The 20,020-nt window shown below is 57.0% G+C and overlaps 3 protein-coding genes across 4 annotated transcripts; 1 reads left to right on the top strand and 2 right to left on the bottom strand.

Annotated features, from left to right (window-relative positions):
• Window positions 1–21: 21 nt before the first annotated feature.
• LRRC46 (leucine rich repeat containing 46) lies at window positions 22–5,423 on the top strand. Of its 2 annotated transcripts, none has more exons than XM_041725744.1 (8): window positions 22–144; window positions 484–589; window positions 2,424–2,532; window positions 3,436–3,482; window positions 3,755–3,864; window positions 4,041–4,110; window positions 4,428–4,576; window positions 4,913–5,423. In XM_041725744.1, coding segments are annotated over exons 2-8 (855 nt in total). In that variant the 5' UTR covers window positions 22–144; window positions 484–587; the 3' UTR covers window positions 5,281–5,423. The 2 variants fall into 2 exon arrangements, with proteins under 2 accessions (XP_041581678.1, XP_041581676.1); XM_041725742.1 differs by having other exon boundaries at window positions 28–384.
• Window positions 5,424–5,944: 521 nt separating this feature from the next.
• SCRN2 (secernin 2) lies at window positions 5,945–9,588 on the bottom strand. The gene is made up of 8 exons (XM_041725741.1): window positions 9,497–9,588; window positions 8,927–9,100; window positions 8,516–8,697; window positions 7,740–7,939; window positions 7,075–7,290; window positions 6,782–6,947; window positions 6,509–6,689; window positions 5,945–6,249 (listed from the first exon to the last, which is right to left on the bottom strand). The coding sequence occupies exons 2-8, from the start codon at window positions 9,098–9,100 to the stop codon at window positions 6,091–6,093; spliced, it is 1,278 nt and encodes a 425-aa protein (XP_041581675.1). The 5' UTR covers window positions 9,497–9,588; the 3' UTR covers window positions 5,945–6,090.
• A 4,027-nt stretch (window positions 9,589–13,615) lies between these two features.
• Window positions 13,616–19,533, bottom strand: SP6 (Sp6 transcription factor). Its single transcript, XM_041725968.1, has 2 exons — window positions 19,399–19,533; window positions 13,616–17,251 (listed from the first exon to the last, which is right to left on the bottom strand). The coding sequence occupies exon 2, from the start codon at window positions 17,191–17,193 to the stop codon at window positions 16,063–16,065; it is 1,131 nt and encodes a 376-aa protein (XP_041581902.1). The 5' UTR covers window positions 17,194–17,251; window positions 19,399–19,533; the 3' UTR covers window positions 13,616–16,062.
• Between the last annotated feature and the right edge of the window lie 487 nt (window positions 19,534–20,020).

Below are 20,020 nucleotides of genomic sequence, written 5' to 3'. Positions count from 1 at the left end.
CCGGAGCAGTAATCCGCGTGCGCTGAGCCCGCCGGCCCCCGCGCCCGACCCGGCGTCCAGTCTCCTAGCAACGACGCTCTGCCCGTTGAGCTCGGCTCTTCTCTCGATCCGCACCCGCCACTCTCTCTACCCACAATCCGCCAGGTTTGCAAACCCCTTCGCACCCCTCAAAAAACTCTAGAGCTCCCGCCTCGATTTACTTTTGTCTTCTACCCCACCTCATTAATTGGCTCTGAATTAGCCACCTCCCCTCGTCCCTCGAGTCTCCGAGCTTCTCTCGCCTGCTACCTCCTGAGTTCCGCCATCCCCGAGGTGGTCCAAGTTGGTTGGCTTCCCTTAGTTCTCTTCTGTGCCAGGCCAGTAGCCTTTAGATCATGCCCGGAGGTGAGTAGGGGAATGGGTGACGGGTAGAACAGTTGGATAACGGTAGGGTCAGGCTTCCAAGAATAAGGAAATGGAACAATCGGACCAATCTGTTCACAGCTAAGCTTGCCCAGAGTCCAGAGGAAGGGAGCGTGTGCATTACCGAAGCCCTTATCACTAAGCGGAACTTGGCCTTCCCTGAGGATGAGGATCTGTCGGAGAAGATGTGAGTGCCGGGGGGTAAGAAAGGGGCGCTGGACGATTGAAACAGGATGACCAGTCCCCTGGGCTGTACTGGTTGTCAACTCATCTTCGTCCCTCTCTTTACTTACTCCACTCATCCAATCAGTGGTAATATCCAATTGATTTTGCCTCCTTAAACATTATTCTTTTTACCATGCCCACTCAACTGCCTTAAATAAAGCCCTTAAGCCATCACCTTTCCACAAACTTTAAATTAGTCTCCCTGCCTTCAGTGGAGGCTCACCATACTGTTGCCAAAGTAATCCTTTTAAATGACAAATCTGATTGGGCACTCCCTGATAGAGCCTTCCTTAGCTCTCTAGTACTTCCAGAATAAAATCCAAATGCCTTAGCATGAGTCGACGTCTGCTCCCTTTTCATCCTTATTTCCTTCTGCTTGAAATGCCTTCTCCTCTTCCCCTTCTCCCCTTTCTGGCTAACTCCTACTTATATGTCATCTCCTCCAGGAAGCATTGCCTGTTCCCCTATTCAGGACTCACTGCACAGTCCATGTACTCCCTTAGTGCCTTGTATTTGTGTCTGTCATCCACTTGTGGTAAATGTTTGGCCTGATATATTAATAATGAATGCCTTACTGATGAGTAAGATTGAACCATATGGTTATACCATAGTGTTGATGAATATTTGGATTGTTTCTAGTTTTACACTGTTGGAAGTAAAGCTACTAGGGACATTATTAGAAAAGTCTAATCCTTTGTATGAACATGTGCTTTTATTTTTCTTGGTTTTATATCTAAGCAATAATATGAATATATCATTTGTGTATTATTTGCAATGGTATTACTGAATTTTGAATCACTTGTATGCTATGGTACAGTATTTTTATCAGATATGTTATTTGCAAATATATTGACTCACTCTTTAAAAAAAAAATAAAATTAGGGCAGCCCGGGTGGCTCAGCAGTTTAGTGCCGCCTTCGGCCCAGGGCGTGATCCTGGAGACCTGGGATTGAGTCCCGCATGGGGCTCCCTGCATGGAGCCTGCTTCTCCCTCTGCCTGTGTCTCTGCCTGTGTGTGTGTGTGTGTGTGTGTGTGTGTGTGTCTCATGAATAAATAAAGTCTTTTAAAAAATAAAAATAAAAAATAAAATTAGGGGTGCCTGGGTGGCTCAGTTAGTTGAGCGTCTGTCTTTGGCACAGGGCACGACTCCAGGGTCCTGGGATTGAACCCTGCATCGGGATCCCTGTTCAGTGGGGAGCCTGCTTCTTCCTTTCCCTCTGCCTCTTCCCTCTGCTTGTCCTTTCTCTCTCTCTCAAATAAATAAAAACATAAATGAATGAATGAATTTATGTATGTTTGGTCTGCTTCCCTAACACTGATGGGCAGGGACACTCATTTGTCTCTAGTGGGCACTTATTAAATGTTGTGGAATTAATGAATGAGTGAATGGAACAAGTGCTTTTCCTTCCATGGGCCACTCAAAGGGAAATGAGGAAGGATCCTCCTGCATAGATTGTCTTATCTTCCCTGGCCCCTGCTTCTACCATCTGCACTGGCCCAACAAAGGCTTTCCTTGCCTCTGAGTCTCTCCAGGAACCCATAAGCTGCTTATCACCCATTTCCCTGAAGGGCCCTACTCCTCTCACCCTCTGATCCGCCTCAGTGCTACTGACCAAGATCCAGGTCTCCAGGTCAACCCAGTTCATGAGCTGGACACTGCCACATGAGCCAGGAAATTGTTCCTGACATCCCATCAAAGCCACTTAGCTTGAAACACCTCCCCCCACCCCATCTTCCCTGCAGAGATGCCACAGAAGTGGCGCTGTGTTAAAACATCTGCTGACCCTTCTTCCAGGTTTCACACTCTTGCTGAACTGCAGACTGTCCGCCTGGACCGAGAGGGGATTACCACTATTGGGAACCTTGAGGGCCTGCAGAAACTTCACAGCCTTTATCTGCAAGCGGTAACTTCTTGCCTCCTGCCCTTCCCCCACTTCACCCTCTGTGGACCAAGTCTGTTTAATTCTGAAAGCAACCAATCAGGTCATCTTGCCCATTCCCAGGCATTCAGGTAGGCAGACCTTCATTGAAACTGTTCCCAGATAGGGCACCCAGCTGGCTCATCTGTGGAGCATGTGACTCTTGATCTTGGGTTTGTAAATTCAAGCTCCATGTTGGGTGTAGAGATTACTTAAAAATAAAGTCTTAAAGAAAAAAAGAAAGAAAGTAACTGTTCCCAGATGAATCAGGAATTCTCTTGAATTGAAAAACCTATCTTCCCAAAAGAGATTCTGAGAATGCTCTTGAATCACTGTCAGACACTTCTCTTGCTCTCGAAGTTCTTTTTGGTGTCTGCCCTAAATCTCTTGCATTATATAGCTCGAGCCCATTTCCTGTTTTGAAGAAGTGGAAGAGGGAACCAGAAGATTCCTCTGCATCCTTCATAATCTTGAAGATTGTTTGGTGGTGCTGGTTGACTGGCTGATTTTCAGTCTCCTCCACATTGAATATACCCAGCTCCTTTAACTTTTCCCCACAGAAACTTCACAAATAAAAATAATATATATTCATTACTCCCTGTGTGTGCATAAGCCACCACCAGGGCCTTTTGTATTTCCCCATGGCCCCTTGGCTTCTTTCTTGATTTCTAGGTCCTTCTTCAGCTGTGGGGTGAGCACGGTATACTTAAATGAAGTTTAGCTAACCCCCAAGTTTATACCCTTCATCATCCACGAGAAAAAGCAGATCATCCCCAGGTGGTGAGAACCGGTTCAGGGAGCAGGATCGTCATTCCCAAAGTGCCAGCTCTCCAGCTGCACAAGTAGACATGGTCTACTCGGTTTCCCTAACTCTTTTGCTTTCTGCAGAATAAGATCCAGAGAATTGAGAACCTGGCCTGCGTCCCCTCCTTGCGGTATGTGGTGTCAGGGCTCAGGCCTGGGGTAGGGGGTAGGGAGGGAAACCTGGTAACGCCCCCAGAGAACTGGTTCAGACCTCTCCTAACCTAATGTCTTGTCCGCTGAGGATGCAGCAAGCCTCACTCTGCTTCCCTCACCCGGGAGGCTATGTGTCCCCACTTGTCATCAGGCTGCTTAACCAGGGTTGCCGGGTACCTGGTGCCCTCCTCCCTTCCTCTGGTAGTTCTGTGATTCAGCTCTGTCTCTGTGCCCCTCCCTCCCCCTGCAGCTTCCTGTCTCTGGCAGGAAACCAAATCAAGCAGGTGGAAAACCTCCGTGACCTCCCACATCTCCAGTTTCTGGACCTTTCTGAGAACCTGATAGAAACACTGAAGCTGGGTAAGAATGCCCTGGCCCTGGCTCACGGGATAAGCCTCCCCCCTCTCTGCCACCATATCCCTATGCTTGCATTGGCAGCATAGCCTCTAGGAGTCTGGAGAGACTGTACAAAGAGGCAGTGGCTTTGGGCTAGAAGGTGGATATGGTACTTTCCTCCCCCTCTCTGGTACATGCAGATGAGTTCCCCCAGAGCCTTCTCATCCTCAACCTGACTGGAAACAACTGCACCAACCAGGATGGGTACAGGTGAGGAGGACCTAAGGGTGAGAAGAAAAAGGGTGATGGCTGAGCTTCCCCTCTTAACTCCACATGGGTCCCTCTGAGCCTGCACACCTGGGATCACCATCCACGGCACCTCCTCCTCCACCACCCCAGCTCACATCACCCCCAGGGGTCCACATGAAGCCAACACTTAGCTCTCTGGGGCTGACTGCAGCCCCATCTCCCAGCTCATGAACACCGCCCCTCCCAGTGTGGTTGCTGTGGCTTGTGTCTGCACATCCTCCCAGGCTCCCCACTCATGGGTGCTCTCCTGGGTGGCCTCTGCTCTTTCCACACTGCAGGGAGCTGGTGACAGAAGCCCTGCCATTGCTCCTGGACCTGGACAAGCAGCCTGTGGTAGAGCGCTGGACCTTGGATGAGGAAGATGAAGCCTCAGGCGATGAGGATGAGGAGTTCCCAGAGCTGAGCAGCCCATTCTGCACAGAGCGAGGTGGCCCTGCTTTCCCAGACTTGCACCCTCCCTAGAACTCAGCTCTGGCCTGTGTGCCACTGGGGAAGCTAAGATGGCTGTGGCAGCTAGGGAGGCAGCCCCAAGCCCAGATCAGCATCTGGGCCAGAAAAGGACAGTGCAGCCAGGGCCAGCTATCAGCTGGCATGTGAGTGACTTGTCCATCCCCACCTCCAGCCCTCAGCCCCCAACCCCCAACCCCTCCCCATGAGGGACAGCAGAGGGTTAGTTTGCCCAGGGGACCAGAGACCTCCCTTCCAGTGGCCTTCCTGCCAAGCCTGGGCCTCCATTACTATCCACTGCCTTGGTCCCTCACAGGCTTCCTCAAGGAGCTAGAGCAGGAGATGAGCAGACACAAGGAGCGCAGGCAGCAGGCAGCCCTGACCGAGCACCTTCTGAGGATGGAGACAAAGCCCGCCCTCACTGACCTCCCCCAGCTGCCTGGGGAGCCCATGGCAAGGGACAGCAGTCCTTCTGTCACTCCCAGGCAAAGGAAGGAAACATCCCCCAAGCCCACTTCCTTGTCACAAGCTACCTCTGCCACCAGGAAACTCTGCCCGCTGGTTTCCAGCCAGCAAAGCATCACTCAGGCAAAGAAGGGGACCAGAGCAGCCCTAGTCCCTAAGGCCTCTCTGGCTGGGGCCCCTGGCACAAACAAAACTGTGACCAAGAAAATCAAGAAATGAAGTACATACAGCCTAGCCTTATCAGCAGTACCAGGGGAACAAGGGATGGGGAAGAACAGGGCATGAAGTGGGGCCTCCCCTCCTTCTCTGACCCCTCACCTGTGGCAGAAACCTATCTCAGTAAAATGTTTCCAGGCTCCAAATATGTCTTTTATGTCATTGGAAGCATCTCAAGGGAAGCAAGCAGTCAAGGCAGGGGGAAAGAGTCACAGAAATATAGGACCTGATTCTAAAGAACAAGTTTCTGACCTTTTGGGAATGACCCCAAGAATTGGCGCACCTCGGGTCCCCACCTGGCTTCCTGGGTACTGAGTGGGCATCACCTTGTGGAAGATGCCATCTTACAGAGGCCACATCTCACTGCCACTCTTAAGGAGCCCTTCCAAGGTTCAAGCCAGGGACCAAAAACCTGTGGTTCTATTCTCCCTAAAGAGTAGCCCCATATTATGCCAGGCGTGAACTCTTGTGCACACCCACTCATACACCTGGGGAGGCCACCTCTCCTCAAGGGCTCCTTCCACAACTTTCTCCATCTGTTCCCGATCACCCAAGTGAGAAGACTGTGCTGCCCAGCAAGACAACCAGAGGCCTTGTAGTCAGCTCAGGGCTGCCCTTCGCCCTCATTTGACTCTCCCACCGCCGCTACACCTGGGGTCAAGTTCACTGACCAGGAAAATAACGTACTTTATTTGGGCAAAGGCCAAGCTGGCTGCCCAGAACGAGGCTGAGGGGAGTGAAGGGCTTATGCTGATGCTACTACCCTACCCCAGGGGTCCTGTGCACATCCCAGCCCAGGAGGAACCATGGCGCTCAGGCATATACCTGGCTCTCCCTCTCCACAAAAGCCTGGAAGAGGGCACCCAGCTTCTCTGCAGGTGGAGCCCGCTCCCCGGACAGCAGCGCCCGTGCAGCCTCCAGGCCTTCTTGCTCCAGATCCCGCTGCTTCTGCCAGAGCTGCTGCCCCCGATCCTGCCCAGGAAAGGTGGACATGAGTCCCCGGGACAGGCTTCCCTCCAGATAGAGGGAAGATACCTGCCTCCCCCCACAAGCGGGAGAAAGGACAGGGTACCAGACATTCTCCTGGGCAGCTAGCTCTGAAGGCAGAGACTCCTCTCCCCAACTCTAGAGTCTCTCCCCAACTCCCAGGTCCCCTCATATTTCCAGAGTCCCAATTGGGGGTGTGAGAAGTGCGTCATGCCCCCAGAGTAGCCCGTTCCCTGGGGGTTACCTGGTCACTCTCCATCAGCTCCAGGGCCACCTGGTGTCCACGGTAGAGGGTGTGCCGGCGATCCACTTGAGTCTGGAATCGGGGCTGGGTCTGAACGGGGTCCTGTGCTCCAAAAGTGGGGGACAGCACCTGGGGGACTTGGGCCGCCCCCGCCCCAAAGATGAACGGTTTGAACACTGACCTGATGGGACAGAGATGGAACGAGCAGAGGCTGTCACATCCCCACAGGTCCCCTGCCTGGCCCTCTGCCTTCCCCAGCCTCATTTGTGTTACCGGGATGGGTCCGGTGTGGCAGTGAGGAAGTGGATGCAGGGCTGTGTGGGATCCTGGGGCAGGATGGACACCATGCTGGCCGTGGTGCGAAAGCCTCCAGAGTCCATGCAGATGCCACTCTCCTTGTTTCTGAGGATGCTCATCATCACCTCCGCCGTGAGGCCCCCTGCGAAGGAGCACAGGCTGAGGGGCCGCCACGGCAGAAGAGGGGCCCCTGGCCTTGGGCCAGAGCCGTGGGGGAGGATAGAAGGCGGCCCCGCTGCGGCCCCTCCCTATCACCTCCCCTCACTGACCTTGCTCCTGCCGCAGCAGCTCCCGCCCGGCCTGGTAGCGGGCTTTGGCTGCCTCCATGCGCACAGGCTGCCGGGTCAGGGAGAAGACCTGAGCGAAGTCAAAAGGGCACTGCCCACCCCACCAGCCCTGGGCCAGGGCATGGGTCCGCAGCTCCGGGTGTTCGGCCGAGATGTCGGTGCCGATGCTCAGCTGGTTGGAGATGTTGCGGGCCCCCTCTGTGGAGGAGGTGGGGGGGGGGTGGCTCATTGATCACTAAGCACCTATGCTGTGCCAGGTGCCGGGACCATGGTGGGGAAGAGATCAGCCCTGCCCTCACGGGGAGGCAGACAGACAAAAGGATCACAGAAATAAATGTGAGTTCACAGCTGTGATGAGTGCAATGAGGAGGCACCTGCTTGCCTAGAAGGGGGAAACCGGACAGCCAGGGAGTCCAGGAAGGCACCCCAGAGGAAGCGACACAAGAGGCTAGAGCACAAGAGGACCTAAGCAAGTGAAGGGGGGGGAGAAAAGTCCCCCAGTGGGCTCATCTCCCACCTCCTTGGGTGTGCCTCCTATCCAAGAGGCTTGCACCTGGATCCACCCTGCCCTGCATCCATCCCACCTGCTCCCAAGGCTGACAAAAAGGGACACCTCAAGGAGGCAAGCCCCAGGGCCAGGCTCTCACCCTGGATCCTCTGTGCAGCCCACAGCCTGCCTGCTGTCTCCAGCACCCATGCCTCAGTCCGATCAGCCAGCAGGAAAGTGTTGTGGTAGCAGAATGGCGTGGGGTCCTCTCGGCAGCTGCCCCCTTGCCCGTAGCTCTCCAGCAAGCCCGTGATCACACGCAAGGCCTCCAGGGCAGAGCTGCTCCGTTCTAAAGCCAGCCTGGTGTGAAGAGAGGTGCAGGGAACAGAAGGGCAATAAGGTGTCAGCGGCTGGAGACAGAAGTTCCAGTGGACAGAAGAAGCCCGGAGAGGCCCAAGTCGCATAAACAATCTGCCAACGGTAGTTGTATTAAGCAGTTAGGCCAGTTGTTTTCAAGCTCTGCTCTGAGGGTCCCATGAAGAGGCCTGAAACAGTCTCAGAGAAGAAGTTCACTGAGTCCCCCAGCCTCTCTTCAACCAGAGCTGCTCTGCCTTTATTGGTTTTTTAAAATGGGACTCCATATGAAATTTAATTTGGGGGGTGGTGGTGGAGGGAAAGCACTTCTATTGAAAAAAGAAATTTGAAACCACTGCCCTGTTTTGGGACCAGGAGAGGCACAGAAATGGCCACATTTGGGAGCTCCTTACCAGACTGGAGTTGGGACCAGGAGAAGGGAGAAGCAAGGGCAGCCTCTCTGGTGATGGCAACGGGGACAAAAAGCTGGAGGCCCTTGGGAACCTGGCTTGGAGGAGGGGAGGATGGCCTGGGTCAGTACTCAGCTCTCAGACTTCAGATGAGGGAGGGCAGGGTCCCCACCTGAGCAGATCCATGCCCAGCAGCGCTTCCCCCTCTCCAACCGGCTCCTTGGTCCACACTGCCTCATTGCCAATACAGACACCATGCTCATTGGCGCCCATCTCCGCCCCCCACAGCCAAGAAGGGCGGCTCAGGATGACAGCGTGAGTCTTTGGCACCTGCTCCACCTCAATGTAGGTGCACTGCAGGTAAGGAAGGAGAAAGGGAGAGTCCACTCAGAAAGGGTTTTATTCTTCCCACTTTACAGACGAGGAGGTTCAACAATAGGCTAAGTCCAGCTCGGGAGACTAGAAAGTCATGCTCTTTCCACCACCTGTGGCAGTTTTCTGGGTGTGAGCAGCAGAGGAGCAAGGTCTTAGCAGAATGTCTGGATCTGCTACACCTCTGCCACTCCCATAAGGCCTAACCCACCTGGAGGCGGCTCCCAGGGGCGTGAGTGCTTGCTGGTACAAACACCACCTCCTGCACCTCGTCCCGGGGCCGGTCAGAGTTCTTGGCAAAGATCACCGCTGGGATGGCCGAGGCCGGGGGTACAGAGACAAAACAATCGCAGGAACACGGGGTGTCCGGGGCACACGAAGCCATCTGGGGAGATGGTAGAGATGAGCTTGTCCCTCTGGTGCTACCTGTCCACCACCCTGGCCAGGGCTCAGCCCCTGGGAGCCCCTCTCCCACCACGTGTAAACAGACACGTGTGGGGGTCCGGACGCTCAGCACCGCACACACACTGCATGTCCGGTGTGCGCGGCAGAGGCACGGCTCTCGCCCCAGGCTGCAGCCTCGGGGGTCGGCTCTCGCCCCAGGCTGCAGCCTCGGGGGTCGGGGCACTCCGAGCGCACGCTCCCAGGGCCCTGCCCTACCCAGAGCCCAGCCCCCCGAGGCAGTGGCGAGACCCCCTCCCTCGTACCCCGCCTCCCCAAGAGTCCCGCGCCCCTCTTCTGCCCACCCTTTCTCGCTTCCCCAATACGGCGTGCCCCTCACCCTCTCTCCCAGCAAGATCCCCAGATCAGTCCCGAGCGCCACCGCCTCCGCTTCAGGTCATTGGGCGGAGGCTCGCAGGTGACCTGGAAGGCTTTGGCCCGGGGGCGGAACCGGAACCAGCGGCCGCAGTTCCCCGGTTATCCACCAGGGCGCGCGCCGGCACCGCTTCTTGGAGCCGAGCGGCCTCGGAAACCTCGCTAGGCCGCCGGCCCTTCGCGGCGCCCCTTCAGGCGGGACGGAGCCTGCGATGAAGGGCGGGGGGGGGGGGGGGGGGGGGGGGGCTTCCAATGGGGCCACTGTGGGGAGTGGAGGCTGGGGGTGGAAAGGAGCCCACATGAAAAGAGAGGAAAGAGGGATCCCTGGGTGGCTCGGCGGTTAAGCGCCTGCCTTCAGCCCAGGGCCTGATCCTGGAGACCCGGGATCGAGTCCCACGTTGGGCTCCCTGCAGGGAGCCTGCTTCTCCCTCTGCCTGTGTCTCTGCCTCTCTCTCTCTCTCTCTCTGTGTCTCTCATGAATAAATAAGTAAAATCTTTAAAAAAGAAAAGAGAGGAAAGAAGAACTGGGTAGATTTGTTAGCGCGGATTGCTAGGGGCATCTGGAGGAAAAAACTCAGGACTCGCGTCCTGGTTTTGTTTTGTTTTTAAAGATCCCAGATGTTCTGCTTTCTGGGTCATTTTCCTCTATAAACTATCTCCATAACCAGCATTTATTTTTTTTTAATTTTTTTTATGATAGTCACAGAGAGAGAGAGAGGCAGAGACACAGGCAGAGGGAACAGCAGGCTCCATGCACCGGGAGCCTGACGTGGGATTCAATCCCGGGTCTCCAGGATCGCGCCCTGGGCCAAAGGCAGGCGCCAAACCGCTGCGCCACCCAGGGATCCCCATAACCAGCATTTAAGCAAATGCATTTCACCTTTTTGCTCTGTGGAACCCTCCAGGAATGGGGACAGGAGAGATATTGCAGACTATCTACTTCTCCCACACATCCATCCTGCCAACCCGTCAGGGCTGCTGCTTGGGGGAGGAGGGGCATGCCGCACAGCATCCCAGCATGGGGTCACTCCTGGGATGAGAATGAGAGCCAAGGCTTTCCCAGGAGGCAGACTGTGGGCAGATGTACCAGATAAGGCTGTTGGGGGATCTGAAATCTGAGATGTTTCCTAATTGCCTATAGGTATCCAAGGCTGATTCTGAAGAGGAAACCATCCCTGAGGAGGGAGCTGTCTCTGGGCTTTACTTTCAAAAGGGGGACTGCCCCTAACAGAGAAGAATTGACTTAGAAGCTGGGCTGGAGGCACAAAGAGCATCACCTGGAACTCAGAACATTGGCATCTCATCTTGCTTCTGCTATGGATCTACAGGGTCTCTTTGGGCAGGTCATTTTACTCTTTGAGGGCCTCAGTTTCCCCAATGGCAAAATGACAGCATTGAGTTAGATCTGTGGTTCTCAATCACGGGTGGGGAGTGGAGGGGAGGGATGAGTTTTCAACAACAACCCCACTGCACAACATCATACTTTCATACTCTGCTACTCAGTGTCCATGGCCTGCCAGCATCAGCATCACCTGGAAGCTTGTTCAAAATGCAGAATCTTAGGGCACCTGGGTGGCTCAGTAGTTAAGCATCTGACTCTGGATTTCGGCTCTGGTCATGATGTCAGTGTCCTGAGATTGAGCCCCCAGTGGGGCCCCACACTTAGCAGGGAATCTGCTTCTCTCTCCCTCGGCCCACACCCCCACCCCTCTCTCTCTCTCAAATAAATAAATCTTTTTAAAAAGATGCAGAATCTTGGGCCGCACCTCAGACCTACTGAATCAGAAGTTGCATGTTAACACCCCCAGTGTAAAGTTTGAGAAGCGCTGCTCTAATGCGCCACCAAGGACATAACTTGGTGGGGTGTTGGAGAGTTAGTGGGGATGTCTTGAGAAACTCCATGGGTGACTCTAAGATGCCCTCTACCAGGTGAAAACAGCTAGACTGGTTCCTGAGATGTTTTTCAAACCCATACTGCTAAGATGCTGAGCTGTCGAGGTCACCAGAATTTTTCTTTTAAGATTTTATTTAAATAAATAAAGAGACACACAGAGAGAGGCAGAGACATAGGCAGAGGGAGAAGCAGGCTCCACACAGGGAGCCAGATGTGGGACTGGATCCCAGAACCCCGGTATCATGACCTGAGCCAAAGGCAGACACTCAACCACTGAGCCACCCAGGTGCCCGAGCTCACCAGAATTAATGGAAAGTGAAGATTGGTTCAGGTGTGCTGTTGGGGAGGTGTCATGTGGTTGCTGTTGGAGGTCATTCCAGAAGCAAATGTCAAGGCTGTGAGCTGACAGACGTGAGCGCCCAAAGCGGCCTGCAGCCAACCGGGCCTCCCTCCTGCACTTCCCTAGCTGCCCGCTGTGGGGCAGGAATGGGCAGCAGGAGAAGCATGTGTCTGTGGGCCACAGCGCAGCCCCAGGCGGCAGTTCCCAGGCTGCCTGCTCCTTGGGCACTTTCTCATTCCTGATTTCACTCACCCATCCTAGTGAGCCTATACTCCCACCTCCCAAGAGAAGAGGTGGCCACTCAGAGAGGTTGCCCAAAGGGTCAGCCACATGGCCTGAGTTCCCTAAATCCTTCCTGGTCCCTCTAGGATCGTCCCACTGGGGGTGCCAGATCTGAGGGGTCAGTGGTGGCCTTGGGTCCCCCTGGGGGGGGGGGTAGGCCAGCCAAGCAGCATTACTGCCAATGCGAGCCAGTGAGCAAACATCAGAGCCCCACCAAAGGCCCCCGCTAAGAATGCAGGTCAGCAGGAGGAGCTGCAAGGGGAGGAGGGGTGGCCCCAGCCCTGCCCAGACAGGCCCAGCCGGCCCCACAGCTGCCCTCTTGTCCCTGGGGGCAGCAATGGGCTAAAGGAAGAAAGGGCTCATCGGGTTCCTGGGGGTCTAACTCCCCCAGAAGTAGGAACACAAAAGAGGCACCCCACAGAGTGGGGCGGGCACCAGGTCACCGGAGTATATGCCTGCCCCTCCTCCTCTCAGGTTTCTAACTCTGGGAGCAAGAGAAAGCAAATAGCTACTCCCCGTAAAATCATTCTGTGTCTATCTGTAAGCCCTAAATCATTGATACTCCCCATCCCCAAATGGCCTTAACTTTTGTGACCCCAGATTCTCCCAAGCATGTGATGGGATGAGCCAATTGGGTACCAGATTTGGCTCCAGGAAATTGGGTTAGGGGTGGAGTGGGGGAAACAGGAATCCCACTAGTGAAGATAAGAATTGTGGTCAAAATGTAGGCTGGGACGGTGAAAGGACGCAATACTGGACCTGCCCCTTTCGAGCCAAATGGCTCCTCTGTCGACCTTCCTAGCTTCACCCTCCGGTCTCCTGAGGTCTTTTATTCATTTCACCCAAATTAGGCCCCAGCCGCATAGCAGGCATTGGGCAGCCCAGGAAAGTGCGTACACATGGGCGTTTCTGCACATCCCTGGCCACCCGGTGGGTCCAGTGCGGGTGCATTCGTTCATGAGCACTGTTTGTGTAACTGTGGCAGGCCCTCTAGCTGGGAGTTGCAGGAGGATCCTTCCCTCATACTTTCCAGCTGGGCGGGAGCCCATCAGATATCTTGGCTGCCTTTCATCGCCTTGTCCCTGATAGGGATCATCCTGGGTGAAGAAATCACTGCCAGTCACCCCCGCCTCACTCACAGCCAGAGGGACCCATCACACCCCCACGGGGGTGGGGTGACTGAGTAGGGAGGTTGGCTCTCTCCCGGAGAGGCAGGGAACCAGCGTTCTTGACAGGGGAGGGGAAAGAGGGGGCTTATGTGTGGAGGAGGAAGGAAATATCTAGAACCTTCTCATCCCCAGGGAGGGACAGTCAGCCCAGTGATCAACCCTGAGGGAGCTCCTCCCTCCCCCGGGCACCAGCCACCTCCCGGTAAGGATCTGTCCCTTCAATCAGCTCCGCTTTGCCCCAAACAAAGGGAGGAGAGGCTGCAGCAGGGCTGCGGGATCAAAGGGAAGTGTCCACCCCACCCTGCAGCCCGGCCTGGTCCTCACCACTGAGGGACACTGAGTCAAAAAGGAAACCAGAGCTGAAGACAAATGAAGCAATGATGTGGTTGATGACTTTATTATGGCATAAAAAACAGGCTGTTTCTTCCTCCTCCTCACCCCCCAAAGTGGGTTCACAGCAGTTAAAGGAAAAAATCCTACATTTCTCCTCTAGGGGGCTGCCTAGAAGGGGGCAGACAGCCAAGCAACCTAGATCTATAAAGGAGGGGAGCAGAAGAAAACCCATCCAAAGCCCTCACCCGCATCCTGAGAGCTCAAGTCCTCCACAGGGGCAACACCAGTAACCCCCCCCCCCAGCCCCAACACCCATTCTGGAGTTCCCTTTAGAATGGTCACTGGGGAGGGCTGTCCTGGTGGCACAGGGAGGGGGTGGCTGGTTTCGATGGGTGGAGAAAGGCATCCCACACCCATAGTGTCCTCCCCCCCCCCCCCCCTGACCTGGCCCGGCAACCTGCAGGCAATGCCAACTCTCTCCTGCCCCCAACCCTCTCAGGGAGGAAAGGGACCTCTGGTTGGGGTAGCAAGAGGTAGGGTAAAGAGGGAGCAAAAAGAAAGAACATAATTTCTTAAACTACCCCAGGCCCATGAGTCTCTCAGGGAGAGTCACCCTGTCCCTTTTAAGAAGGGCTCCCTTCTACACAAATGCATATTCCTACCCAGACCCCAAACCTACTTCCCTTTTAGCTCCCAGTCCTGGGACTGGGCTCCAGCATCCCCAAGGGAGGAAGAGACACTGTGGGCCTAAGTCCTAGGACCTTGGACAGGTGAACAAGGTGGGGTCTCTCCAGCTGGAGACCCCAGGCTCAGTAGAGAAACACACAGACACACACACATACACACATACAGGTACAAACAACATGCACACACACATGCCCTAATATTAAATAAAATACCTTTTGCTTATAACTTAAAAATCAATACACAACTAATCCTCACATGGGGCTCTGGGTGGAGAAAGAGGGGCAAGGGATCAGGGGAGGTCAGAGACAATCTTACAGCCTCTACCTCTAGCCTGGAAAAGGCTACCAGTTCCAGATCCTTACCCCTATCTGCTTCCTTCCCTTTGCCTGGCCCCACCCCTGCTAGGCTTTCCCCTCCCCAGCCCCCACTCCAAGATCACAACCAGGATGTATTTCTAGCATCTAAAGGAAGGGACAGGGATAGCTTTCTGGACATCACCTCAGAAGGCAGACCCCTTCCAGTGGGAGAACACCTCCTTCATATGAAAGGGGAGTCCCCCTGGCCGGAATTGAGATGGAGAGAAAGGAGCCCCCTAACACACACCCTACAGGAGGGGCAAGGCTTGCAAGGCAACAGAGAAAGGAGAAGGTAGAGAAAAGGAAGGGTGAGCCTTAGCTTCTCAGTGAACAGAAGATGGCTGGGCAGGGGCAGAGTCCTCCACTCTGAGGGGGACCACTGGATGTCTCTCCACTGGGATACCCCACCTACTCCCCAGACTACCAAGGTAACCCTTTTCCTTCTGTCCCTAAGGGAACGGCAAATGATTGAGGGGACCCAGGACGAGGAACTACATCAATGCTAGAGTGGGGGCTGGGGTTTCTGGTTGCCTTGAAAACCTAGATCAAGTAGCAGGTGGGGAGTGGGAACTATACTGAACTTTATTTTTCAAAAAAAAAAAAAAAAAAACAACCCATGAGTTATTAAGGACTGAATCCGAGTTAGAGAGGTAAGGGGTTAGTTCCTTCCATTAGTTAGTTCCCACCAAATCCATTTCTCTCATTTTAGAAGGGGCCTTTTTGTGCTCCTCCCCCCAGTCTAGCTCTCTCCACCCCACCGCTCTGGCTGGGAAGCTGTCTGCGGTTCTGGCCTCTTCCCCTTCTTCCTTCATGGCTCCATCAGAGTGGGTTTGGAAGGGTTAATCAGGAGGCACATCAAAGGAGTTATTTCTACAGCAACAACCCTCCCAACCTGATAGAGACCCCTCCCGAAGGGGGACCCCTGTCTCCCCCACTCCACCTTGGCTTTCCCTGGGGAAACCATGGGGATAGAAGCACTATAAGGGGGGATGAAAGGGACCTGGGCCGCAGGGCGGGTCCAGAGGCGCTTTTATGTCCCGGTTCCCAGGCGCTGAGGACGTGTCCAGGCAGCTACCCCCAGCGCCCGCGGCGGCCCCACTCCTCTCTGCTCCGGGGACGCGCCGTCTCTTCCAGCAGGTCCCCTCCGCCCTCCAGCCGCGGCAGGGGGACCCCACCCCAATCCCCCAGCAGAGGCACAGGAGTGAAGTAGTGAGGAAGGGGAGGACCGAGAGGCTTTTGCTCCGCTCCTCCCAGCCCAGCCAGTCAAACACGTCTGGTCCAGCCCCAGAGACTAAAAGAACCCCTAGCGCCCCGTCTCCCTGACCCCGCACCCCTTCTTCTCCCCCTCAATAAATAACCACCTCCTCCCCGTACACAAGGCGCCCCCCACGGGCATCGATCAGCGCAGCGGGACATCTCCTCTCGCGCCGCCAAGGGAGACCAGCGTGGGGGGCGCGGTACCGGAGGAGCTCAGTTGGAGGGAGCCGCGCTGCCCTCCGCCTCCCGCTTGCCTTTGCCCCCGGGGGGTTCCACCGCTCCGCCGGCCTTGCCCTCGCCTGGGGCCGCCCCTGCCGCCTCCTCTTTGGCGCCCTCGTGGGTTTTCATGTGCTTGGCCAGGTGGTCGCTGCGCATGAAGACGCGGCTGCAGACCGCACAGGGGAACTTCTTGGTGCCCGTGTGGGTCTGGAGGTGGCGCTGCAGCTCGTCGGAGCGCGTGAAGCGCTTGCCGCAGAAGAGCCAGTTGCACACGAAGGGACGGTCGCCGCTGTGCCAGCGCAGGTGCGCCTTCAGGTGCGACGTCTTGGCGTAGGCCTTCCCGCAGCCCGGGATGTGGCAGTTGTGCAAATGCTTCTTCTTGCCCCCGTCGGGCCCGCACGGAGCCCCCAGTCGCTCCGCCTCCAGGCAGTTGGGGCAGCGGCACACGGTCTGGCCCGAGCTGCGCGGCACTGACCGCCGGGAGCCTTTGGGCCGGGCGGCTCCGTCCAGACTGGAATCCAGCCCCTGGGACTCCGGGGCGGCCGCTTCCAAGGCCTTGGCCCCGTCGGGAGGCCCCAGGAGGTGCTGCCCTCCGGCGGCCGGGAGGAGGTGGTGCGGGTGTGGGTGGGGCGGCGGCGCGCAGAGCTGGTGGTCTCCGACGTAGCCCCCCAAGCCGGCCTGAAGCGCCCCGGGGTGGCCGGGTGAGGTCAGCGCGCCCTGAGCGTGGGGGAGGTCCATCCAGCTGGTGCTCGGATGCAGGTCCCACCACGAGCCATCCTCGGCGCCGGGGTGAGTTGGCCGGAACCACGATTCGTAATGGTGTGACATGTCCGGCTGCAGGAGCTTGGAAAAGGGTCCCGGGGCCAAGGGACTGTCGCTTTCCAGGTCCTCGCAGGTCACCCGAGAGGAGGCCCCCGGCAGCTCATAGCCCTGCGAGAAGTCCACCTCAGGGCCCAGCGGGAGGCTCTGCAGCTCTCCAGGCTGCAGCGGGGAGGGGTAGTCCCCGGCCTCCGGGCTCGTGTGGCCCTGGTATGTTTGGAGAGGCTGCAGGTCGAGGCGCGGTGGGGAGGCGTGAGGCGCGTCCGTGTGCTGGCTGCCCAGAGAGCCGCAGACAGCGGTTAGCATTGCCGGGATCCTGGGTGGGGTGGGGAGCAGGGATGGTCAGGAGCACCTCAAGTGGAACCTAAGGGAGGCAAAGAAGAGGTGAAGTGAGCAAAGTCGCCAACTCACTTCTAGTCCTAACCCAGATACCCTCCCTGCACAGTGCTCCTCTCCCGCTGGGCTGGGCTGGCAGCTGGCCGGTAAGCGAAAAAGAGGAAGGCACCTCTGAGTGGGGACTAAAGACTCCTAAACAGATTTTGAGAGTCATAGGAAGGGTTGAGGATATGAGGTTCCCAGCCAAGGATGGGGGGGTGAGTCTACCTTCATCTAGCTGATCCCTCCTGTGGGGACTCCACGAATCCTGAGAGTTGGGCTGGTCCCAGGCTGGTAGGTCAGATACACCTACAGTACAGCACTCAAACCATCCCCACCCCAGGTGCCCAGGCTGGCACAAAGGGCAGTGGCATTACCCCCTGCAGACGGGCTGCCACCCCACTGGAGGACCGAGCGAGACTCATCTCTGCTTCCCTAGTTTAACTAGGGAACCAGAGGACCCAGATGAGGAGAGGGTGGTGGTCTGTTTCTGAAACTCAAAGCTTGAGGTGACCTGACTTTCCAAAGCCCAAAGCAGGTTCTGAGATATTAGAGAAAGAGACCTCATTCCATTCCCCTCAGCTCTCTGCCTGACTGGGTTGCCATGGCCCCAGCAAATCCCCTTCCACACTGGCCCCCACCCCTTTCCCTCAGGCAAGGACTTCACCCCGCCACCCCCCCCACCCCCCCTATAGCCACAGTGCCCATTCCCAGGGGACATCTCCCTACCAGAGAAAGTTAAGCCTCCTCTGCTGTCCTGACCCACACTGGCGCCAGCCAGCTCTGTCTGGCTGCTACCCATCCCTTCCTTCAATTGAGGGGAGACCCAGATGTGAAGCTGGGAGGGGTCAGCTTTCCCAGGGAAGGGGGTCAGCCAGAGAAGAGCTTACTAACAAGCTCAGGAAGGTAATACTGTCACCCCGGTAAAGGATGTCAAAGTAGGGACAGCAAGGGGGAACAAGAAAAACCAGAATCACAGAAATTAAGAATTACCCCCAAGAGATTATATAAGGGGGTGCATTCTAGGCATGGATCATTTTTAGGAGTTCTGCAGATGGTTCCCAGATGCTGCAAAGTGTTGAGAACCACTCTTCAAGCCAACCCTCTTATTTAAAAAAAAAAAAAAAAAAGAGGAAACTGAGGCAGTATTTGGAGAGGTGACTGGAACATTCATTTACTTGTTCCATCAACAAATATGTACTCTGTGAACCAGATCTCTGGACTCCCGGTCTGTTACCCTTTCCCTAAATTGTGGGGAGCCTAAAGACGTCCACCTCATTCTTAACCACGATTCTGTGATTTGAAGGTCCTCTCTCTCACCACCTCTCCCTAAGGCCTGGGAGCCCTGGTGCTTCAGGTGTGAGTCCGTGCGCCTGGCCTTCTCTGATGGTGGGGGAGGAGGAGGTGCAGTGGTTTAGGGCCGGGACTTCTTTCCAAAGCACCGCTCCGCTGACCCTACCACCTTTGGCCTCTGCGACCAAAGAAGTGGCCCAGGTAGTTTGGGAGAGGGGGGAGAGGGGGACTGGGGCGCCTACTCAGGCTCCGGCTGCCTTACCACAAGAAAGGAACTGGGTGAAGCAGCAGGAATGGAGCCTCGGGCCCAGGCGCGGCAGCCCAGGAGGGGCCGGGCGGGAGCCGTGAGGCCTAGGACCCTAATAGCTTTTGGCGTCTGGGAACTGCCCCAGGGACTGGCGTGGGGGTAACGACCCAGGCTCCAGAGTGGCCTCTCCCGACGCAGAGCCAGGGAGCCCAGTCTCGGGATGCCAGGTTTCGGGAAGGGAGACAGCAGGGCGCGCGCTCTCGGCTTCCCGCGCCCCGACGCAGGAAGCCGGGTAGAGACACCCTTCCTCCCCCTTCCGCCGTCTCCCTCTCCCGATCACCGGCGCTCAGGTGGCCAGGGCTTCCGTGCTCCCAGTCCCCAGGGGCCCAGGCCTCCGGTTGTCCCAGTCGCTCCAGTTTCTCCGGTCCCCCGTCTCGCCCTTCCGCCCAGTTGTCGTTCGGCCGGGGCCCTAAGCCCTCGGATTCTTTAGGACCACCTCCCCCGAGGCCACCGGGGGCTGCAGCGAGTTCGGGGCGCTGCTTTTCGGGAGGATCCCCGGGGCGCGCGCCCCTCGCCGCCCCGACCCTGGCTCCTACCTCGAGGCTGTGCTCGGGCTCCGGGCTCGGCAGGCTTGCGCGCTACCGACGGTTGCTCATGGGCCCTGCGCGGCGGCGGGCTCTCCAGCGGCGAGGGGCCGGGGCCGAGGACAAGCGGGGGCCGCGACCAGACCCGGCGGCGGGCGGCGGAGGAGCGGCGGGCCGGCGGGAGGGCGGCGGGCGGGCGGGAGCCTGGGAGCGAGCGAGCGAGCGAGGCCAGCTCCGCCCGTGACTCACCCGCGCTCTCTGCCTTCATCCTCTGCCCTGCGCTCCTTTTTCCCCGGAGTCCGCGGCCCCGCCCACCTCACCTGCCGCCGCCTTTAACCCTTGCGGGCTCGGCCGGACCCGAGGTCGGGGCGGCCGGGCCGGCGGAGAGGGGGCGGGCTCGCTAACTGGGTCGCCTCCCGCCCCTCCCTCGCCCCTCCCCGGCCCCTCGGCTCCCCGGGCGGGGGTCCTGGGCGGAGCGATTCCCAGGCTCCGAGACCCGCCCCTCGCGCGCAGAATTGCGCCGGAGCCGGCTGGGTCTGGCGGGGGACGCGGGACTCAGACCCCGGGGGCCCGGAGAAGGGGGCGGGGTCCCGGGGTGATCAGGGGCGACCCTCAGGGCGCCGCTTGCTGCCTC

The sequence above is a fragment of the Vulpes lagopus genome, chromosome 12 (assembly GCF_018345385.1).
Source record: "Vulpes lagopus strain Blue_001 chromosome 12, ASM1834538v1, whole genome shotgun sequence".
Lineage (NCBI taxonomy): Eukaryota > Metazoa > Chordata > Mammalia > Carnivora > Canidae > Vulpes > Vulpes lagopus.
This window is presented reverse-complemented; position numbering and strand designations above follow the sequence as displayed.

Bases quoted from the DNA above. Each gene is read 5' to 3' on its own strand.
- SCRN2 (XM_041725741.1), bottom strand. From the start codon at position 9,100: ATGGCTTCGTGTGCCCCGGACACCCCGTGTTCCTGCGATTGTTTTGTC. The intron at 8,698-8,926 runs GTGGGTTAGGCC...CCTTACCTGCAG, and splicing joins CCCCTGGGAGCCGCCTCCAG to TGCACCTACATTGAGGTGGA. The intron at 6,948-7,074 runs GTCAGTGAGGGG...GCTCCTTCGCAG, and splicing joins GCTGCTGCGGCAGGAGCAAG to GGGGCCTCACGGCGGAGGTG.
- SP6 (XM_041725968.1), bottom strand. From the start codon at position 17,193: ATGCTAACCGCTGTCTGCGGCTCTCTGGGCAGCCAGCACACGGACGCG.
- LRRC46 (XM_041725742.1), top strand. The intron at 3,483-3,754 runs GTATGTGGTGTC...CTCCCCCTGCAG, and splicing joins GCCTGCGTCCCCTCCTTGCG to CTTCCTGTCTCTGGCAGGAA. The intron at 4,111-4,427 runs GTGAGGAGGACC...TCCACACTGCAG, and splicing joins ACCAACCAGGATGGGTACAG to GGAGCTGGTGACAGAAGCCC.